This window comes from Parasteatoda tepidariorum, chromosome 3 (genome assembly GCF_982258835.1).
Source record: "Parasteatoda tepidariorum strain Cologne lab strain chromosome 3, Ptep-v5.0, whole genome shotgun sequence".
Classification (NCBI taxonomy): Eukaryota; Metazoa; Arthropoda; class Arachnida; order Araneae; family Theridiidae; genus Parasteatoda; species Parasteatoda tepidariorum.
In genome coordinates, this window is record NC_141757.1 from 108337161 (window position 1) to 108359103 (window position 21943).

The window sequence follows — 21943 nt, forward strand, 5'->3', positions numbered from 1 at the left end:
TATTTAAATTTACGATGATATAATTTATAGATATTTAAATTTAAGAGAATATAATTTTAAAAAAAAATCATAAATATTTAGAATAACTACATTAAAAAATATGTTATGAAATTAGGAGAATTCCAACTATATACTATATATTTTATTTATACTTTTTATTTACATTTTAATTTTCTTTGACTTTATCCATTTTTTAATTTTTTTCACCTGCCTTTCTTTTTGAAATAACGAAGTGGTTTCTATTTAGATAATGAATTTTTATAAAAGTTCTTAACGACAGAATAAACGTATTGCTGTTTTATATTAACATTTCAGAATCCATTCTTTACATAGCTGTTCATTTACTTTAGGTAACACGCGGAAAATTATATTTTTTCCTTTTGTTTTTCTATCAGAATTTTTTCAAGTTGCAATCGCGCAAACTGGCATTTCGATAATAGTTTTAAATTCGTGTAAATTCACTGCAAAAACTGAGGAAAGTCATTATAGAAAATAACAAATGTCTTAGAATATCTCGCAAAAAGAAATGCTCCAATATTAGTTAGAGCTAGTAAGGCCGAACGCTCCGTTCTTGAAGTAAAAGTGCGAGCTTTGCGCCAAAGTGACGTCACTAGAGAAAATCGGAGGATCGGCGCGGCGAGAGCTACTTCAAAGGAGTGAACCAGCCCTTCTATTCTCTTTAGCCCTGACTTCGCATTCACTCATTACCGATAAAAAAGAACTCGCTATAATCTTCTCTATTACCTTAAGGACATTGGATTTTTTTTACCTCGCTATAATCTTTTCTATTACCTTATGGAAATTGGATTTTTTACCTCCCTATAATTTTCTCTATTACCTTAAGGACATTGGATTTCTTTACCTTAATTAAATTTTACTTCTTTTTTTTAAAAAAAAAACTTTTTTTTTAAGGATCAAAAGTCGTTTAAGGTGTTCTTTTTTTTTACGCATTTTACATGTATAGATTAAATGTATAATTGAATAGGGTCACAACCATCACTTTTCAAGAAACAATTTGAAATAAAATCTAGATAAATATACTTAAAAGCAAAGGAAACCTTAGTTTAAAGCAATAGTCTTCGTGCTTTTTGCTTTTCTTCCCTTCTTTTCTAAAATTTGAAGAAAACTTTTTGTGCTGTAACTTAAAAGAAATCTGCATTTGCTTTACATGATGATAATAACAAGTAACCAAACTTAATAGGGGGAAAAACATTGATACAATTAAACTGATACAAAAATTCAGCAAAGCAGTATCCGGTTAAAAATATATTAATCACGGAATGTTTGTGGCAGCCCGAGGTAAATTCTCTTATAATGTACAATAATGACGAATTATTTGTAATGCAGAAAATTATATCTTTTTGAGAACTATTGTAGGTTGATAACTTAATGAGTTTTTCAGATCTTTAAGCTTATTAAAAAGGTTATGTATCCTAGTATGGAAAGTGTATAACTAAGTTACTCAGCCGAATAATGTGCAGTTTCACCAGGGTGATCAGCTCCGTATCACCTTGGTACCGTAATATGTATCCGCTGTAAGTGCCAAAAAACTTTTCAATTACCTAAGTCTTATCTGCATGCTACTTTGATAAAGTACACATTACCTAGTCAATATGCAGATTAATATATGTATATATATATATATATATATATATATAAAATAAATACAAGAAAACACGAAGAAAGTTAAGAGAAACAATAATCGTGTGGGCTGAAGAAAATATTATATATTTTTTTCCGGTTTTTTAAATAAAATTTCATCTTTTTCTTTTTTTTTCTTTTTTAAAACTGTTGTTTGTTATTTTTTTTACTTATTATTCCCCCCCCCCCTTTTTTTTCATTTTCTTTTCATATGTCTATAATTTTTCTTTGTTTTATTGTACATTTTGAACTTATATATATATATATATATATATATATATATATACATATATAGATAGATAGATAGATAGATAGATAGATAGATAAAGATATATATATATATATATATATATATATATATATATATATATATATATATATATATATATATATATATATATATATATATATATATATATATATATATATATATATATATATATATATATATATATATATATATATATATATATATATATATATATATATTCTTTTAAATTAATATTTTTTTAGAAATATTTTATTTTAATAATTTTTATTATTAAATTATTATTAATATTTATTATTAAATTAATATTTAATATCTTTATTTTTTTCCATGTTTTCTCTACATTTTTTACTTTATATGTATACATACACATAAGCCAGTAAAGTAAGACCTAACTTGTTTTAAAAATTAACTTATATTTATTACTCTTAATGAATATTATTTTTTTAAAAACGTTAGAATTCCATTTACAAAATCAAAGTGTCAAATTCTGACTCGGGAACTTTAAACGAGCGTTCATTCAAAAACCTTGAAAGTTAATCTGCTAAAGGGGAAGATTTTTAGAATTTCGAACTATTTTCCATTATTAATCTCATAACTCTTCGAAGTGCAATAGTTTTAACAAATTCATGAGTAAAAATAAAATCGACGACTTACTAAAGCTGGCCCTGAATTCCTTCATGAGAGACTTCGCTGTCTGTGGAGCCATTTTCTGTGGATTGAGTTTCTGAGCAGAAAGACTCCCAATATTTACGAGAGAATTTTCTCTTTTTTTTTACCCAAGAAATTAAACATAAACAGCTGTTATTATGGCATTAAATCTCTCTTCTTTTGTTTTCCTCATAGAGAGAGAGATACTCTTTATAATTTGTTCTTTGTCCACAGATTGCATGATTGTTCGATAATGGTACGCACGTGAACTAATTGGCCGGATCTATACTCATGTGATTTTGAGAACTTCGCGTGTAAGTTGCATCTGATAAATGATGCCACATCATCAAAATGTCCAATACGATTTTAAACATTGTTTTCCAAATACCACTTGATGATTCACATTTTTATATGACAAAAGATTCTCCTAAATTACGATTTCTTTATTTCAGAATGACTAACACGTTAATAATTCATGGCTATTCACTTAATTAAGATGAAAAACATGGGACGTACCATTTTTGAAACGAAGAATTACATAACAATTTTTTTACAAAAAATCATGCGCACAGTGTTTATTGTTTTAGGCGTAACAAAAAGTGATTCATTTTCACAAGGAATGATGTTTCTAAGAAATTTTCATTTTATTTCACTGTTTTCTTCTTTTTAATTTTATGCCTGTTATTAGTTAGCTCATGTTGGAAGGTGGTTGAAATTTACAGTTAAATGGAAAATAAGTTTTACTTGAAACATTTAGAAAAGAAACTGCAGCTAGTGTTACCACAAGTCTCAGAGCTCCATTTTAAATCTGAGCACGCCAGTTTATCGGAAAGTAGTCAAAATTTTCGTTGACCACACATTGTATTTGAAGCAATCAACGAAATTGAAATATGGTTTGGTTAACAAAAGATGTAGAAAAATGTATAGGAAATAGGATGGAATAAAAAAAATTCAACGTTCGATAATTAATATGAAAATTATCAACTGCTAAACTTGTAGGAAAAAATACCGTACGGGCCGCTCTATAGCCACAGACAGTATATAATAATACATTGTAACATCTAAATGACATATAATATTACATTGCCTGACTGAAAATGCTAATCAAATTGTCGTATTCTCTTTCTTTTTTTTAATGATTTTTTTTTCAAAATCAGCTGTTTTTTTATAATTTTATACTTAAAAACCGTTGGTGAACAGCCGACCCAAAGTTTGGAGTTTACGACTTTTAATGTTCAACTCCATAGCCTTGTAGTTTTGAATCCAATCCAGAAGACAAGGGAATAACTCCTGGATCAAGTATTGGGAGCAATTTGCCTTCGTGCAGTGTTTGTTGGATTAACCCGCATTTGCGTTGCGTGGAGAGGAAAACCTCCATTGGTTAGCCTGACGGCAAAGGGATTCTAACCCATGATGCATCAACCAATGAGGATATTTTACGTCTGCACTGTGGTTGTTGCGAGCTGAGTGCAGAGAAAATAGCCATATCATGCCAAGATAATATTAAGCCAAGTTCTCTTTAGGGGGCAATGAGGGATACCCACTTAAAGGTCAGAAAGCAATATTCCTTATCTTGACAGATGTTGGTTTACTGGGAATATGCTAGTGAGAAATTGAATACTCCGAATAATCTTACAAATTTAATTATTAAAAGAAGTAAAAAAAATTATAGTTAATATTTGTGTATAATAAATATTTTGGACAGTTCAAATTAATTTTAAAGGAAAAGTAATTTTGAGATTTCGCCAGAAAAAAATAGCTTTCCCATAACGCCATGTTAATTCTACGTGAAAAAGTTTGTTTCGGTTTTTTTTCCCCGGTAAATTTTGGCTCTTGACCAACCAGAGAATGTTACTCATATTTCCAAACTCTCAAACGAAGTTAGATAGCGGGAATTCTTGCTTGATTTGATGCCTAAAATAACAAAAAGAAAATTAATAAATAAAACATAAGAGTGAGAGATAAGATGTTGCCAGATATTAATCTTAATATTTTATTTATATCGACATTTTTAAAAATACCAAGACTGAAGGGAAATAAAAACTATTTCCGATGTGAACTGTTATAATATGGGTATCATTCCGTCGACCATTATCGCCAAATCTGAAAATAAATTTAGAAGTGTAGTTCAAATTTAAATATTTTCCTACTTACATACAAATATCACTTATCGCATGCTATGACTGATATCTGGTAAATGATATCTGCATTTTGTCCATTTTATTTATAATCAATTGCTACGTAAAAATAAATTTGGAAGAAACCAAAATGACCCTGGCACAGTGTTGACGAAAATGGTAGACAGGATAAGTACCGTCATATGATATAAGGTTATCGTTATATAATAGAGAGATTTCGCAAATTTACATTAGCTTCCGTACACAAAAGATTTCAAGTAATTGCGCATGCGCTCGTCTATTGCACATTCGTCAGTTCTGGAGAAATGCGTATGATCCCGTGAAAAAATATCAAACTTACGTTGGTGAAAATAAATGATTTTGCGAAAATCAGCAAGTTTAAAACGCTAACGTAGTCGAATATCATTTTAACTTTGACCACAAAATCAAAACAAACATTTACAATGGATGTATAGCTCGTTCACCAGGAGTTGGCACTTAGCTCTGCCTTCATCACGTGGTACGCGACGATACTATTTCGCTATTTTTGGGAGAAGGTTGTGAGCAAACTTGAACAATGTTGCTATTTGGCGATCGTTTGGCAAAAATATTTATTTTGCAAACTTTATGTGCATTTTTTTAACAATAAATATTTCATAAATTTGATTATATTTTGCACCATTTCTTATGATATTTCTTTCTTTTGAGTGAATAGTTTGTCCTTTATGAGCCATTTCGCTGGGAGAACAACAGTTTTTAAATTTAAACTATATTTAATTAGCTAGTGTAACAAAAGGTATAATAGCAGATGATAAAGCAAAGTAATGACTGAAAAATAATTCACTTTTTGTGTTTGGCGCAAATTAAGGGTTGTCTCAATTTCAACAACGGAGATGTTTCTCTTCTAACTCCCGCGCTGAAATGAACTCTGCGTCCCAGGAGGTGGAGCCAAGTCTCAACTTCTGGTGAACGAACTATAGACTATTTCTTTAAGGCTGAGGCTTACGATTCAAGATGCTTTACTTCTACCAAGGCTGAACTAGATCCGTAACTTAACTGTTACGAGATCAGCCTTGTCTCTACGTAAAACTATGGATCTGAGAACAGAAAAATTTGGTATTTTATAGATTTTGATGAATTTAGCGATAAAAAATCCACCTTATTATGATTATTATTATTATTAATAATTAAAAAATATTTTTGAACTTCTATTGATTATTTAATTTCTTTGAACTAAATTGTATAGTTAAAATAAATATAATTTATAATTTTGAAATAGCGAAAATATATCTAGTTTTTTGTGGAACTAGCGCAATTAGGCAATCATAATGTTAAACAAAAAGTAATAAAATTATTTTTTTATTGCATGAACCAATGGTTGAAAGATCACGCGATTCATTTCTAAATTTCATGAATACATTTCTTCAAATTCGCTATCCATGTATTGTGTTTTTAGTTCGAAGGTAAGCTTAAACAGAAAACAACAGTTGTAGCTCATTTACATTGTACTAGAGCTGCACAATGGGCCATTGGCGACTGTCTGGGAAACATCCTGAATGATCCGAAGACATGCCTTCGCGATTTTGATCCTCTGCAGAGGGGATGGCATCCCCGCTTCGGTAGCCCAACGACCTGCACGAGAAGTCGAGCACTTTACGGTAGAACAGGAGCCAATACCGCCCGCTCTCGGTCCCTACGCAGACTAATCCAAGTGATCACCCACCCGCACACCGACAGCAGCCAGCGATGCTTGACTTCGGTGATCTGCTGGGAACCGTGTCTTAACGATCAGTCCACTGCAAGACCAGAAAACAACAGATAACAGCTATAAACAGCATGCTTGTAGCTTTGTCTTTGTAGCGTAAATCACAGCAACATAACGTATAGATACGTAGCATCTGAAATAAATGTGAGGATGTGCAATTGCTTGAAATCTTATGTACGGATGCTGACGTAAATTTACGAAATCTCCCTATTGTTTACAAGTAAAATTACTTCTCATTATTTATTACTTCTTATTGTTTCGCAGAATCCTAAGTTTAATATTCTTTCAAATACAGTAAAATGTTGTTTTTTTAAAATCAAGTTCATTTCGTTACGTTTGACTAACTAATAATATATGCATGCATAAAAATAATGCTAATCATACATTTTATGAACAGCATGAACGTTTTTGTTGACTTTTAAGAAAAGAAAATATAATGATGAAGAAAGCAATCACGAGGGTTGGTGAGCGGAGTCTCCTAGTCATTAAAAAATATTTGAGTAGAACATTAGATATTTAGTAGAAAATATTTGAGTATTTGAGTAGATAATAAGTAGAACGCAAACTAATTGGAAGCGAAAATTTTAATTAAAGCATCAAACAAAAAAATTCAACAGTTACAAAAGAAAAAAAAAAGATTATCAGTAAACCATGTTATTTTTATTATTATCTAAGAATCTGCAGTTTATTTTCTTAAGACAAAGTGACGCTCATTTTCTTACAACTATGAAAGTTGATGTGAGATCAATAAAAAAAAATTATTTATCGCCATCATTTTAAGTTCGAACGAAAACTTTCTTTGTATAAAAACAATGGAAAGACAAGAAAAAAAAATCATTTGAAAAAGGATTGATTCACCACATTGAACTCATTTTACGCTCCAAGATTAGATAAATTGCGATAATCGCTTTTGATTGATGATGAATTCTTTTATTTGCTAGGTAAGAATAGAAAATAGTTGTATTATCATTCAGAATAGTTAAAACACAAAAGGTTTAGCTACTGGATAAGTGGTTGGGGTTTCTTTAAAAAATAAATTCCATTTGGCAATAAATTTTCTTGGAAACAGTAGAAATTTTTATTTTCAACAAGCATAAGATCTACAGCAGTGCTTTAGCTAATCAGAAAGGGATCGACTAAGAGATTTCATCATCACAAACACGCAAGTCGTAGTAAAAATTTACCAATTTTTAAAAAAAAAAATATCGCTACTTTTAACTATTTATTACTTATTATAAATATTCCTGCTTTAAATGTCTGAATCACAAGAATACATAGAGTCAAAACTGAAATGTGAAATGCAACATAATAGAAAATTAATATCATACAGATGGTCAAAATCTTTAATAAGTATTTATAATCCGTATTATTATAGCCATGTATTAGCTAGATTTTTAAATTCAAAACTATTTTTTATTTTCATTCTAAGAACTCACTTGAAATCAAGTGGATTATAATAAAAAGTTTCCAATATTCCTCATATTTGGTTTATTACTAATTTAGTTATATTTAATTTAAACTATCATTGACTCATTCGCTTCAGGTTGTACCACAGTTTCAGAATCTGAAGAGTTAGTTATAAATGAGAATTACTTACACCGTTTTTAATACATTTTTTTAACTCCTTAATCATGCATTACATAATCGCTGCATAAAATAAAACTATTTAATTCTTTTATTCAGTTTTTCTTCTGAACACTATTTTGTCTGTCCTTCTAGCAGAACGCTATTTTGCATCTTTCGTAGCACAAGAACAGTTGGCGCTAGAGTTCTACAATTTGGAGGAGCAATTTCAGCCCCCCCCCCCTCCGAAGAAAATGTTTACAATTTTTAAATAGTCTGTTACGGAGAATGTTTGAAAAATGGTTTTTTCGCAGTATTTTAACATCGCATTGTGATAAATAAAAGTGTAGACGAGTATGTTGAAGATTTTATTGCACGCTCATTAATGTTTCATTATTGTTTACAAGTTATCAACTTAAATGGAATGTGGATCAGTGCTACCTCACCAAATTAGCATTTCTAAAGTTATCTGAGACCATGTGTTAACTTTGTTTATGCTTGTGCTTTCAAAATGTGTTTCCGAAAAAAAGAGGAATTTTCGTCATAGATTTAATGAATCCTACGACCAAAAAGTATGAAATTAAATAATTCAAAAGTTTTTTTTGAAAAACAGCAACTTTTCTATGAGTTTGCATTAAAAATAAGATATAAAATATAGCGTGTCATTTCTAAAAAATTTAGTTTATCTAGTTTCGGCTAATTTGCCAGATATAATATTTATTTTATATAAAGTTTATCTTAAAACATGTCGCAAGAATTTTTTATAAAGTTTTCAAGGAAAGCAGATGGCAAGTTTTCGAAAAATGGTTTTCGAATAACAATAAACTTAAATAAATTTTAGGTTAATTTTTAGTCACTGACTTAAAAATATAAAATATTTTGACATTCCATTATTTTTATTATAAAAATTTATTACAATCCAACATTAGTTATATTGCGTTTGATTATAATAAATTTTTATAATCAAAATAATTATATTGACATTTTATTATTATAATGCTGACATTTTATTATTTGAATAGTAGACCGGGAAAGATGACAAGCAGAAAGAAATGGTTGGTAGAATAAAATGATAGCAGGGAAAAATTGTTCTCTTGAAAATAATGACACAATTATATTTATGAAATAGTCGTTCCATCGAAATGACCTCTTGACTTTCGAATTTCTTTTTACTTTCCTGAACACATCACATTAAAAATAATTTTATCGCTAAATAACATCACATCATTTTCAAAAATGAACAAGAAAATAATATCAGCCATGAAAAACAATGTAGCTTTCCTTTCACCTAAATTTTTCATTAACAATTCTTTTCATATTTTAATTCAAAACATATCGTAACTTACGTTCGAATAATGCAAAACAAACATCAATTTGATATTTCTTTTTTAAAAAAAACGCGGGCTGGTCATAAACATTCAAAATTTTTTTTCACTGGTTTAAAAAAACTGACTTCATTGAGCTTTCCTGATATTTGTTCCTGATTAATTTTATCAGAAACTTTTCAGCTATTTAAATTAGAATGCAGTATAATTATTAAACATGAAATATATTATAAAACATTTAAACGTACTATTAAAGGTAACGTACTATTATTATTATTCTTTTCTAAAAACAATATAGAACTTTTAGGTATCTCAGTCATAAATTTATTCATTTTCTCTAACATGTCGCTTTTTTTTTTCAAAATGATAAAAATCACGGACCTTTCCCTGCAACACCTACCTACATCTTAAAAAAAAAAGGCATCCAGCCACGTTGATTTTTTCCCTCCTGTATAAAAATTTTTCCAACCAGAATGGTTTTTCCAAGCTAAGGATGAAAATCACGCGAAAAATGTTTACTTTCAATTAAAAATTTGAGTAGTAAAAAAAAAAATGACACCATTAAAGTTAAGGTTTTCGAGTTAATAATGACGCTAACTTCAGATCATGAAGGGGGTTACTCTTTATTGTCAACTCGTTTGATCCCAACAGGATAAATCATATTTTATATTTCATGCTAATATATCATGTCATAAATTGTCAAGATAGAATCAGAAGTATTGGCTAAGCTTCTTCACTCATTGCTTACTTAGAGTGCCTTCTTTTCTCCTTTTTAGTCACTTAAATAATACATAATTTATAAAAAAAAATTTCATTTTATTATTTAAATATGTCCCTAAAAATGGATTTTGTTTCCTCCTTTTTAGTCTATTTGAAAAACATAGCTTATAAAAAAATAAGTTATTTTATTATTTAAAAATCGACTTCGGGTTCACATTTTTTGTGTATTTAAAAGATATAGGAAATATCCCTAAAAAACGGATTTGCTTTCTCTTTTTTAGTCTATTTGAAAAACATGGCTTATAAAAAAATTGTCTCTTTATTATTTGAAAATCTCCCTAAAAACTGACTTTGGTTCCGTCTATTTGAAAGATATAGAAAATGTCCCTAACAGACGGAATTTGCTTTGTCTTTCTTAGTCTATTTGAAAAACATAGCTTATAAAAAAATATGTTCCTTTATTTAAAACTCTCGGTAAAAAAATCGAATATGGTTTCGCCTTTTTTGTGTATTTGAAAGATATAGAAAGTATCCCTAGAAAACGGATTTTGCTTCTCCTTTTTAGTCTATTTCAAAAGCATAGCTTATAAAAACTTTATGCCCCTTTATTATTTAAAAATATACCGAAAATTCGCCTTTTTTAGTTTATTTCAAAGACATAGTTTATCAGTAAGGAATATAGTTTCATAGTTTATAAAAAATTTATGTCATTTTGTGATTTAAAAATTATTTCCTTTTATTGTTTAAAAATGCCCCGAAAAACGGATTTTGTTACCTCTTTTTTATTCTATTTGAAAAACATAGCTTATTAAAACTATTTCCCTTTATTATCTAAAAATCTCCCTAAAATACCGATTTTGATTTCGTCTTTTTTTAGTTCATTTGAAAGATATAGAAAATATCCCTAAAAAACGGATTTTGCTTTCTCCTTTTTAGATCATTTAGAAAACATAGCTTATAAAAAATTTATTCCCCTTTATTACTTAATCTTCCGAAAAATCGCTTTTTTTTAGTTTATTTGAAAGACATAGTTTATTAGTAAGGAACATACATAGTTTCTTAGTTAATAGAAATTTACGTCATTTTGTGATTTAAAAATGTCCTTGAAAGCAGATTTTTAACTCCTTCGAGTTCACTCTAATATTATATAATATATGGCACAGTTTGTACAAAAGACATGGTTTGTTGTGAGACGAACGAAAAAGGTTAAATCGTGATCAGAATATGTGATTCAGCAAGCTCATTGACATTTTAATCACTCGAATTGCAACAGGAAAACGATTCAAGGATATTCTTCTGAAAAACCAGATAAAAGATCTGAAATATTTGTCAGGCATGATTAAAAAATCACTCAAATTATTCATTAATAATTGTGGAATTATAACGTCGCAATCATATTTTTAAGCCCGGGATTTTTTTAAGATATAGATCTTTATGCTTCCGAAAGGAAAAAAATTAATTTTACCATGAAATTTTTTTATGTAATTTTCTATAAAATGTTTTCCTTGGAAACTATTCAACTAATAATTTCACATTTGGGCTCGACGCAAAAAAAAAAAGAAAAAAATCATAAAAATTATTACTTTTTATAAAATGTTGCACTATAATTTAAATTAGAAAAAAGAACATTTAGAAGAAAAAGAAAATAAGGACTATTGAAACTTATTTAATTAAATTGAAGTACTATATTAAGCTGCACGAATGCAAACGTTACCTTTTTCAAATTGCAGCAGTTACATTGCATACATTAATTTCGCATTTCATTCTTGAAATTGCCAATTTTATTTACCTTCAAAATTCCTAATATCTCCAAAATTTAGGGTTTACGTCCAGTAAAATGTTAGGAATTTTTTTCAGTCTTCCAAAAAATGCGTGTTTTTAAGCGTCAATATTTATGAGCAATTTACACTTTCAGCGCAATATCGGAATAAAAATCCATTATTTCAATCCATTGATTAAACTTTCGTTATTAACACAATCAAAACTTGTAAAAACCCAAACTTAAAAGAACTGCCCGGTAACAAACTGTTAAACACCCTTCTCTTAGTATGTGGTAAAAAGTTGCCCGTCCTAAAAAAGCATGTTTCGGTACTAGAGGGAAAAGTGATATAAGAGGGTAAACTTAAATATTGCTCTCTAACACAAATAATATACTATTTCTGATGTAATTGTATTTTGCTAAATCAAATGAGACCGATCATGAAACAATATAGAACTCGCAGTTAAAAAGCTGTAAAGGTTTCATGCACAAAAAAATTATATTTTATGACTTGTACTCATTTATGTATTTGAAATTGCAGTCAAGTTGCTACCTAAACAAGTGAGGTACAGTTTTCAACGTATTTATTTAATTTCGTAACCAACAATACTAATAACTTGAAAGCTATTAATATTTAATTCATATATTTTATTTGTTCTCTATATTTATATATTATATAATTATAGCGTGAGGGGTGTTTATATTCTCTTTCAACCCGCTTTTACCCAACGCGCGAGCTTTGTTTTACTATTTAAAGAGGAGAGAGTATCTAAAAGTTTGCTTGGGGTAGAACTTTACTTCTTGATGTTTAGACTTTTTGCACTATTTTTACTGCATGATGAAAACTCAAAAATTGCACATTTTACACATAAAACCATTATAAATTCAACATTATTAGACCTATAATTTCGTGTTTTTATTCTTATTACCGACCCGATTCTGAGTTTACGACTGAGATGGTGCTAAACTCCAGGACTCCGTGACTTTGGAAATTTGAACCCGATCCAGAAGACAGTGGAGCTCCTGGATCTAGCATTGGGACAAACTGGCTTTCGTGGAGGACTTTCTGATGAAACAAATCCGGATTTGCGTTACGTGGAGAGGAAAATCATGAGAACCTTTCACAGTTAGCCCAACGGCAAGAAGATTCTGACCTATGATCCATCTACCACTGAGGATATTTATGTCAGCACAATCAACACCTCCTAGAAGTAGAAAGGCCTCGGCACGGATCTATTTAGTAGTCCGATGTGACGAAGTTAACTGCGCAGTAGACGAAAAATAAGAAAGATGTCATTACGTTAGGGGTACTAAGCTGCGCAGTGGTTGAAAATACAAAATATGTCATTACGTTTGGACTACTAAGGGATATTTATGGTAACCCGTGCTGAGGCCTGTTCTTTCTAGGAGGTGTTGGCACAATGCGGTCGATGCGAACTGAGAGCAGAGTTCGTATCAACCATCCAACACTGGGATTTGAACCTGAGTTACCCCATTGGGAGGCAAGTACTCTATCCCCTGACCGACAATGGCATTATTTTGTGTTAGGTCTTATTTAATTCAGCGTGAAAACGAAATTTTATTTGTGCAGACAACAATTTTTAAGTTTATCCCCTTCCTTTCTCTCTAGGCTTCCGAACCAAAAACTTTTTTAACTCTTAAATAGTAAAGGGCACTTAACAGAGTCCTAACTTAGAAAGGGCACTTAACAGAATTTAGAAGGACGGATAAATTTGTTTTCTAATTTATTAATAATAGTTTTTTTTTCTGTGTGTATCAGGATATTATTTTCCTTTTGCGTCTCTAATACTTTTGAATTTTCAGCAGAAAAAAATGGAGCCCATTTTTTTTCATTCATTATATTAGAAAGCCTGAAAATTTCAAATTAGTCTTATTGCAAATTCGCTTATAAAAAATGGCGATTCATGGAAAATGCAAATCCACCATTACTGATGAATAATGTTTACTAAATACAAATAGGTAGCCTTTTCAGCTGGTACAATCTATTTGAAGCTAAGTGGGCACCAAGCCGCCATTGGGGTCGAACCTCAGTTCTTTGTTGTGACACTTCAGTGTTTGTTATACTCTGAGCCATCGCGGCTGTAGGAATAAGTCGTAGTTTGGTAAAAGAAGCCACCTTGGAAATGGGGTGAAATGATTCCCGTAATTTGGAAACTTCAAATACTTGCAAAATAGACTCTCAATTTTAAAATCCTCTTAAAAGGATGAGTTTTCCTTTTTCAAGTAAAGTTAAATAAATAATGGCAAATATTTAAATAATAGCAAACGTTAAATAGTAATCTCATCTAATTTCAAATCATCAAAACAATGGTGTAGAATACATAAATATTAACTGTTTATGATTAAGTTAATCATTTTTCCTTGAATGAAGAATGAAAAGAAAAACAATTATGGTTAGAAAAATTGAACAATTTATAGATATTCAAGTAATTTAATGACTTTTTAGTTTCACTTTTATGTTACTTTATAGCATTATTCAGATAAAGATATTATCTGTAAAATCATTTAAATCCTCCATCCAAAATATATGTTTTCATATTTTATAACCTTGGTTTTTCACTCATTCATTTTAAAATAAAACAAAATATAAAAAACTTTTATTTAAAAAAATTATTCTAAGCAAAATTTAAAATGTATGAAAACTATCTATGTTTTACAAATGTATAAAATATATTAAATTTAAATAATTTGTCAACTTTCAAAATTTTGTATTTTAACAAAACAAAATTTTTTTAAAATGATGCTTATTTTTTTTAAAAATTAAAAAATGTGCAATAGATTATAAGAGCTTTATACTTGGTACTAGCGAATAGTTAAACAAATAACTGTCTGGAGTGCTCTTCATGTTATAAATAAGAAATCAGAATCTTAACCATAAAGCAGAAATGGAAAAAAAATAACTTAACTGGTTTATGTATAAAAATAACTGGTTTATGTAATTTTCACTTTAAATGAAAGTTCATTTTTTAAACAGCAACTCAGAAAGCTAAAATAATAAAGAGTTCGCAAGTATTGAATGAATGATTTTGCAATTGTTGCACTACTTATCAACTGCAAATGATACGCTATTACCACAAAAACTTAAACAATTTGAAATAAAATTCAAAATCAACTTCAAATTCTAACATGATGCTTGAATAAACGAGTCCTTTTCAGAACATCTTAGATTTTCTTTCAACTTAGATTTTCCTTATGTAAAAATAAGACTTATGAAAGTTCTTCTCGCTTTTTAAAAACGAACTTTAAAGCAATTTTATAATAATTGAGTTTTCAATCAAAAGATGCAACATTACGATCCCCATCAGTACAGCAATTCGTTGCAATTAGAGCCCCTGAATTAGAGCCATATTCACAAATTGCTCATAATAACTACGTAATAATTAATTTTTCAAAAAGATATACATACATTCTTATTACAGTGGTCAGAAAAACTACATCATTTTTGTAGTTAACTACAACTTCAACAAATGTAGTGACTATGAACTACTTTTGAGCAGTAGTCACCACTTCACTATTTTCAGGAGATAACGTCGCTGGAGAATTTAACTTGCACCCATGTTCAAAATGGTTTTGAATAAGAAATTGACTCATTTAATCATTAGGAATTATTAAGAAATACTTCTTCATGTTATCATGAGACAGTTTGATATTCTTAATCAATTCTTGCGAATTTGTTCTTTTAAACTTCAAATTTTCATGCATTTCTTGACAGCGAATATTTAATTTAAAAATGGTTTAGAAATTGTTAAGCTTTTGCAAATTTGTAAATGTTTTAATGTTCTTTACATAACCACTTTCTTTGAACCACTATAGAAGAGCTTTAGGGGCACCATATTATAGGAAATGACGTCGCACCATGTTTTGACTTTAACACCATGATATCCAAAATGGAAGCAACAGCTTTCATGCCGTGTCATGCGCAGATGCACTATCGTAAATAATTTTACAACGTCCATTTGGAATTTTTTTTAATATTATTCGATAATAGATATTAATTCCTGATAATAGATATTAATTCCTAAATTGAATTCGATAATAGATATTAATTCCTAAACTGAATGCATGCGTCATTTGAAAAGCCTTCGTGGGTCAGTGTTTTGATCTATAACTTCCTCTGAATGATAAAAAATAAATTCGGAATGTTAGTCACGTCTAGCTATGACGTCAGCGCAAGACTTCTGGTATAGTTTTTTTTATTTATTTTTTTTAGTTTACATTGTGAAAAATGGATGATTTATGTAATTCACGGTAAGAAATTATGTCATAACTTAATAGAAAATACGTAGGGACCAAGATCAAAAACAAATTTTCGCCGATAATTTATGAAACATTGTTTATTTTGAAAAACAAAACTATTTAGATTATACGTATTGTCCAAGATCGAATGACGTAGTGAAAAAATTATCAAATATTTAATAAAGCTTAAAGACTTAACAAATTGTAGCCGAATTGCTGCTACCATATTTTGCATTATTAATGAGCCATTGATCCAAACTGATCAGAGTAACTTCCCATACAAATTATAGAAAATCAAAATATTAGAAGAGAAAAAATTCAAGAAAGTTGTTTGTGGAAGTAAAGAAGAGATTTGTGGCTATATGCCACAAACTCGCTTTTGGAGTGAACAAAATGTGTATATAATAATTATGGCTCTGTATTTGTTAAAACATTTTTGTAAAAAATGCATCTATTTCAGGTCTTTATGTGTTCAATTCATAAGTTATGTTTCGTGTTATGGATTTTTTTACATGAAACTTGCTAAACGCTTAAGTTAATTTTTGATTTTTTTGTACATAAAAATCTAACGTTACCCCAGAAAAAGAGTCCCACAGTGGACTGATCATTAAGACACGGTTCAAAGCAGATCGCCGAAGTCAAGCATCACTGGCTGCGGTCAGTGTGCGGGTGGGTGACCCACTTGGATCAGTCTGCGTAGGGACCGAGGGTGTGCGGTATTGGTCCTCGTTAAACTGTGCTACCGCAAAGTGCTCGACTTCGCGCGCAGGTCGTTGGGCTACCGAAGCGGGGTTGCCATCTCCTTTGCAGAGGATCAAAATTGTGATGGCATGTCTTCGGATCATCCTCAGGGATGTTTCCCAGACCGTCGCCAATAGCCCATTGTGCAGCTCTAGTGCGACGTAAATGAACTACAACAACAACCCAGAAAAAGAACTGAATTCGTTTTTTTTCTATCGGCAACAACAATGCCACAGTTGCATTAAAAAACAAAAGTTTATATCTATCTATTTTAAAATGAATGTCTGTCTGCTTGTCCCTTATAGACTACTGAACCATATCCGACTGAGAGAGATGAAGTTTTGCATACTAATAGTTTAAAGCACGGGGAAGGTCACTGTCAACATTTGAACATTTTATAACAAACCATTCTAGCGAAATGAGAGAAAAAAGATTTGGAATTTTCTAATTGATTAAGCGTTAGCCACTGTTTTTAATTAAACTATAAGCAATTCTATTTTTTATTCAAATATGTTTTAACGATAATATTTGATAAAAAAAAGAGTAGTAAAAAAAAGAGTAGTTAAGAGTAGATAAAAGTGTAGTTCTTTTAAAACGAGTTTCTATGAAAGTAAATAATTTAAAATCTACAGTAATTGAAAAGAAGAAAAAAATTAGATACATGCTGAAAGACGAACTTAATGAAAAATGGCGCATATTCGTTTAGTAGAAACGTAAAAAGTCACCCTACTATTATTGACATCAATGATGCTTAATTATTTTAGGTTATAGATGCATATTGAAATAAAAGAAATAAGCTATGTACTAAAAAAAATAATAAAAGGAGTAAATAAGGTACTTTTAAGTTTGGAGGAACCATAAAAAAATAGTCATACTATTATTATCGCCAGTGATGCTTAACTAATGGTGGAAAGCTTTATTAATTGAAATAAAAAAGATATGCTTTATGCTAAAAACAAAGTTAATGGAGAAAACGTACTTATTCGTTTAGACGAACCGTAAAAATCACCATATAATTATTGACGCCAGTGACGCTTAACTAATGTTGGCTGATTGGTTTAGAACTTTCGATAAAAAGTAAATTGAAAAAATTGATAAAAATTAAAAATCGATTCCGCTTTTTTTATTTTAAAAATAACGTCATTGTTATTTTCGAGCTTATAGCTCTCATTTAAAAAAAAGGAATTTATTGCGTGCCCTTTCATATTAAGTTATTTTGTTATTTTTCATTCATTATGTCAAATTAACTCGATGTTCATAGGCGGACTACCTACTTAAGGAAACTAGTCTTTCTAAATTTATCTGAAACCATATGTTTATAGTTGCGCTTTTAAAACGTGTTTCTATAAAACTAAGTAATTTAAAATCAACGGTAATTGAAATTAAAAAAAAGAGTTTTTTACTAAAAAGTCAATTTAATTGAGAAATGGTGCCAATTTATTTAGGAGGTAAGTTAAAAATTCGTTATATACCATTTTTGACGCGACTAATGCTTAATTAATCACTGATTTCGGTAATAAGTACTAAAAAAATGAAAAAATACTAAGCTATGTTGAAAGCAAAATTAATGGGAAAATGGTACTAGTTCTTTTAAGAAAAAAGTAAAAAATTGCCAAACAGTTATTAACTTCGATCATGCCTAATTAATTTTATAACCGTCGTTGAACAGACGACCCAATTTTTTGGGTTTATGACTATTAATGTTCAACTACGCAGCCTTGTAGTTTTGAATCCAATCTAGAAGAAAATGGAACACCTGTATCAAGTATAGAAGGAAATTTGCTTCCGTGTTAGACTTTTTGATGGAACCCGCATTTGCGTTTGATGTAGAAAACCTCCCACAGTTAGTCTGATGTTAAGGGGAATCTTACCCATGATCCGTCCACTGAATACCACAGAAGATAGTTTACGTCAGCACTGTGGTCAGTGCAAGCCGGATGCGGACATCGTATAGACAAGCTATTGCTGGAATTCGAACCTGGTTCACCTCATTGGAAGGCGAACGCTCTAATATGTACGAATTGAAAAAAAAGCTGAGTAGGGGAGAGTAGGGTCAATTGTAACATCTTTTACTTAACTATTTTTAACTAACAAAAAATCCAATATATTATTAGTATATTAATTGACAGACGAAAAAAGTAGACTATCCTCTACTAGAAATAAATAAAAATACCTTATTTTAAATGTTATTATATTAGTTATTAACAATTTTTGACAGTCGTGCACTTGTTACAATTGTCTCCTCTTATGGGGTCAATTGTAACGGTTCATAAATTCAACTAAAACATAGTTAATTATACATACTATCATAGTTGTGATATATTTTTTTACTGATCAAAATAGTAATGATATTTTAGGAGTAAAAATAATAATGTGCAGAGACCTAAAGGGTTAAACTTTTAACTTTAAGGGGTTGAAAATTTTAATTTATGCTGTGAAAGGTGACAAATAAAATAATGCACATGCAACATAATATAAATGATATAGGAAACTATTGGTGGTTCTTAAAGAGTTAAGTAATGGCTTGTAAACATAAGATTATTTATTTTCAGCTGTTACAATCGTCTCTTTACTTATTGTTACAATCGTCCCCAAGACGCCATTTCAGCTTCATTTGTTAAAAACAATGCTAGTTAATTAACAAAACTAATCTTTTTTTTTAAATGTTAATTAAGGTGTCCACTTACATATTCGGTTAATAATTTCTATTTGTTTAAACAAAATTACTTTCTTACAATATAATACTATTCTAATACCTAAAAAAGTACTTACGTAGCGTGAAAATATCTTTTGTGATGCAACTCTTTCAAAAGTACATAAAAATGGTTGCCAGCAGGGGTGTACATGTAGATTTATTAAATACACCTTGTGCGCCACCTAGGAACCAAATCTAGAACCCGACACTCAAAAGTTTTGCTCTGTTACAATCGTACCCTGTTACAATTGACTCCACTCTCCCCTACTCTATGCGATAAAATTAATTGAGAAAAGATGCTAATTTGTTTTGGAGAAACGTAAAAAATCGCCACTCTTTTATTGACACCAATGATGGTAATGATTAATTTTGGTAATAGGCACTACTGGCATTAAGGTCTAGTTATGTAGGTACAATATATTATGTTAGTATATTTGACACCAATTTAAACTGCTTCAAAACTTTTAAAAAAATACTGTGGAAAAGAGGTTCCCCTCTAAAGGAATAAGTACCGGAAAAAATCGTGTGATTGTGTAAATTTTGACTATCATGAGTTGGCCTGGATCAACAGCATCATGCCTAATAATTCTGATTATCTTTAAATTGATGAGATGGGCTACTAAAAACGTATTTTGTAAAACGTGCCATCGGCAAGGACAAAATACAACAATAAATTAATTTCCCATGTTCACAATTAGTTAAGTATCCCTAGCATCAATAATAAATAAGCAAGCTGCGTTGGCGAAATGGTTAGAGCGCTCGACTCCCAATGGAATGACTCAGGGAGGTTTTCGTTGTTTCCCTTTCAATGTAACACAAGCGCCCCCCCCCCCCCCCATGTCCCCACTGCCACGATCACGAAATTGTGGAGCCTTAACCTCGATGATCATCGCTGATACGAATCAATTGATTCAAACCAAGTGATTTATATCAGTAATTCGAATCAGGTAATTGAAATCAAGTGATTTAGATCACTGATTTGAATCAAATGATAAAAATCACTATTCAAATCAAATGATTCAGAGCAGTTATTCGAATCAAGGGATTCGGATCAAACGATGTGAATCAATGATCACGGATTCAAATCATATCGATTTGGATAAGTAATTTACATAAAGTGATTGAAATCACTATTCGAATTAAGTGATTTTAGGGGAATTAAGTAATTATAAACACTAGACGAATAAAGTTATTCAGATCACTGATTCGATTCAAGTGATTTGGATAAGTGATTTACATAAAGTGATTGAAATCACTATTCGAATTAAGTGATTTTAGGGGAATTAAGTAATTATAAACACTAGACGAATTAAGTGATTCAGATCACTGATTTGATTCAAGCGATTTGGATCAGTGACGCAAATCAGTAATTCGAATCATGTGAATCGAACTTAGGAATTCAAACCACTATCGAATTAGTGACTCGAATCAAGTGTTTCAGATTTCGAATAAATAAATATACTTATATCTTTCGTATAATTACATTATATATATCGTTAAGTGCTATAAATACTTTTAATTGTGGTAATTAAGAAACTATAAAAGAAATGAATTACTATATTTTTTATGGAAAATCTTATATTCCTTGATAATGAATGCGTAAGAATCTCTTAGGTTTTACGTAAGAAGTTTGACTTGGTTAGGTAAGAAGTTTGGCATAGCATCGTTGTGAAACAAAAGTATCTGAAATTTAAAAATAGTAATTCATTGGAATTTAAATCTATTTCAATAAGATCAACTGATTCGAATCAGTTACAGGATGGTGATTCGAATTACCGAATCAGTATCCCACTTTATTTCAAAATCGTACCACCACTGATTTCTGAAGAAGCGTTGTATAGAAAGTGTTCTAGTAGATAAATGATGACGCTCTTTTTACATGGAGATCCATGCGGAATAATCAAATCCCGTGCTTGAGTTAAGTTTTCAAGTAAGTTCATCAGTTTTAAAAGTTTTCAATGTAATTTATGAACAGTGAAAGGATATAACAGAACTACAGTTAAGTACATATTATTCAATGTATTATATAACTCTTAAGCTATTTATTCTAATAGGTTCTGCTTCTTCACTAACTAACTATTGTTCGAGGCTTGGAATAACATTTCGTTAAAAACGTTACGTAGTAGCCTAAATCGTACCTCCTTTATATTCCATAGCTCCGATTTAGAAGCAACGTGTGAACTTCAACACTGAAAAGGTCAAATTTCAAGCCATTTATTTACGCTGTAATTTACCCAAACTGTTGATTGGCAGGAGTTTACTGGCACAAGAGCCAGAAATGGCTATACTGAGCTAGACACTAGGTTTAAGAGTTCTTGTTTTATTTATTATTTTTTAGAGTAAGTGTGGAAAAGTGTGGGAGAAAAAAAACTATGTATATATAGAGATAGATAGATAATCTGACACCTATTGTTGAGAATTTCGTCATCAAAATTGTCATT

The 21943-nt window shown here is 30.0% G+C and overlaps 2 protein-coding genes across 4 annotated transcripts in view; one reads left to right on the forward strand and one right to left on the reverse strand.

Annotated features, from left to right (window-relative positions):
* Nucleotides 1–2755, reverse strand: part of LOC107437337 (retinal-binding protein) — a 38214-nt gene extending 35459 nt beyond the window's left edge. For both annotated transcript variants that reach the window (XR_015432692.1, XM_016049297.5), the window contains exon 1: nucleotides 2567–2755. Coding sequence is in view for 1 of the 2 variants with exons in the window: in XM_016049297.5 (XP_015904783.3) it covers nucleotides 2567–2618 (52 nt within the window). In the remaining variant the exon portion in view is untranslated. The remainder of the gene's footprint in view (nucleotides 1–2566) is intronic.
* LOC107438326 (SEC14-like protein 2) overlaps nucleotides 1–21943 on the forward strand; it is a 58014-nt gene that overhangs the window by 4392 nt on the left and 31679 nt on the right. The gene's annotated exons all lie outside the window — the stretch shown is intronic.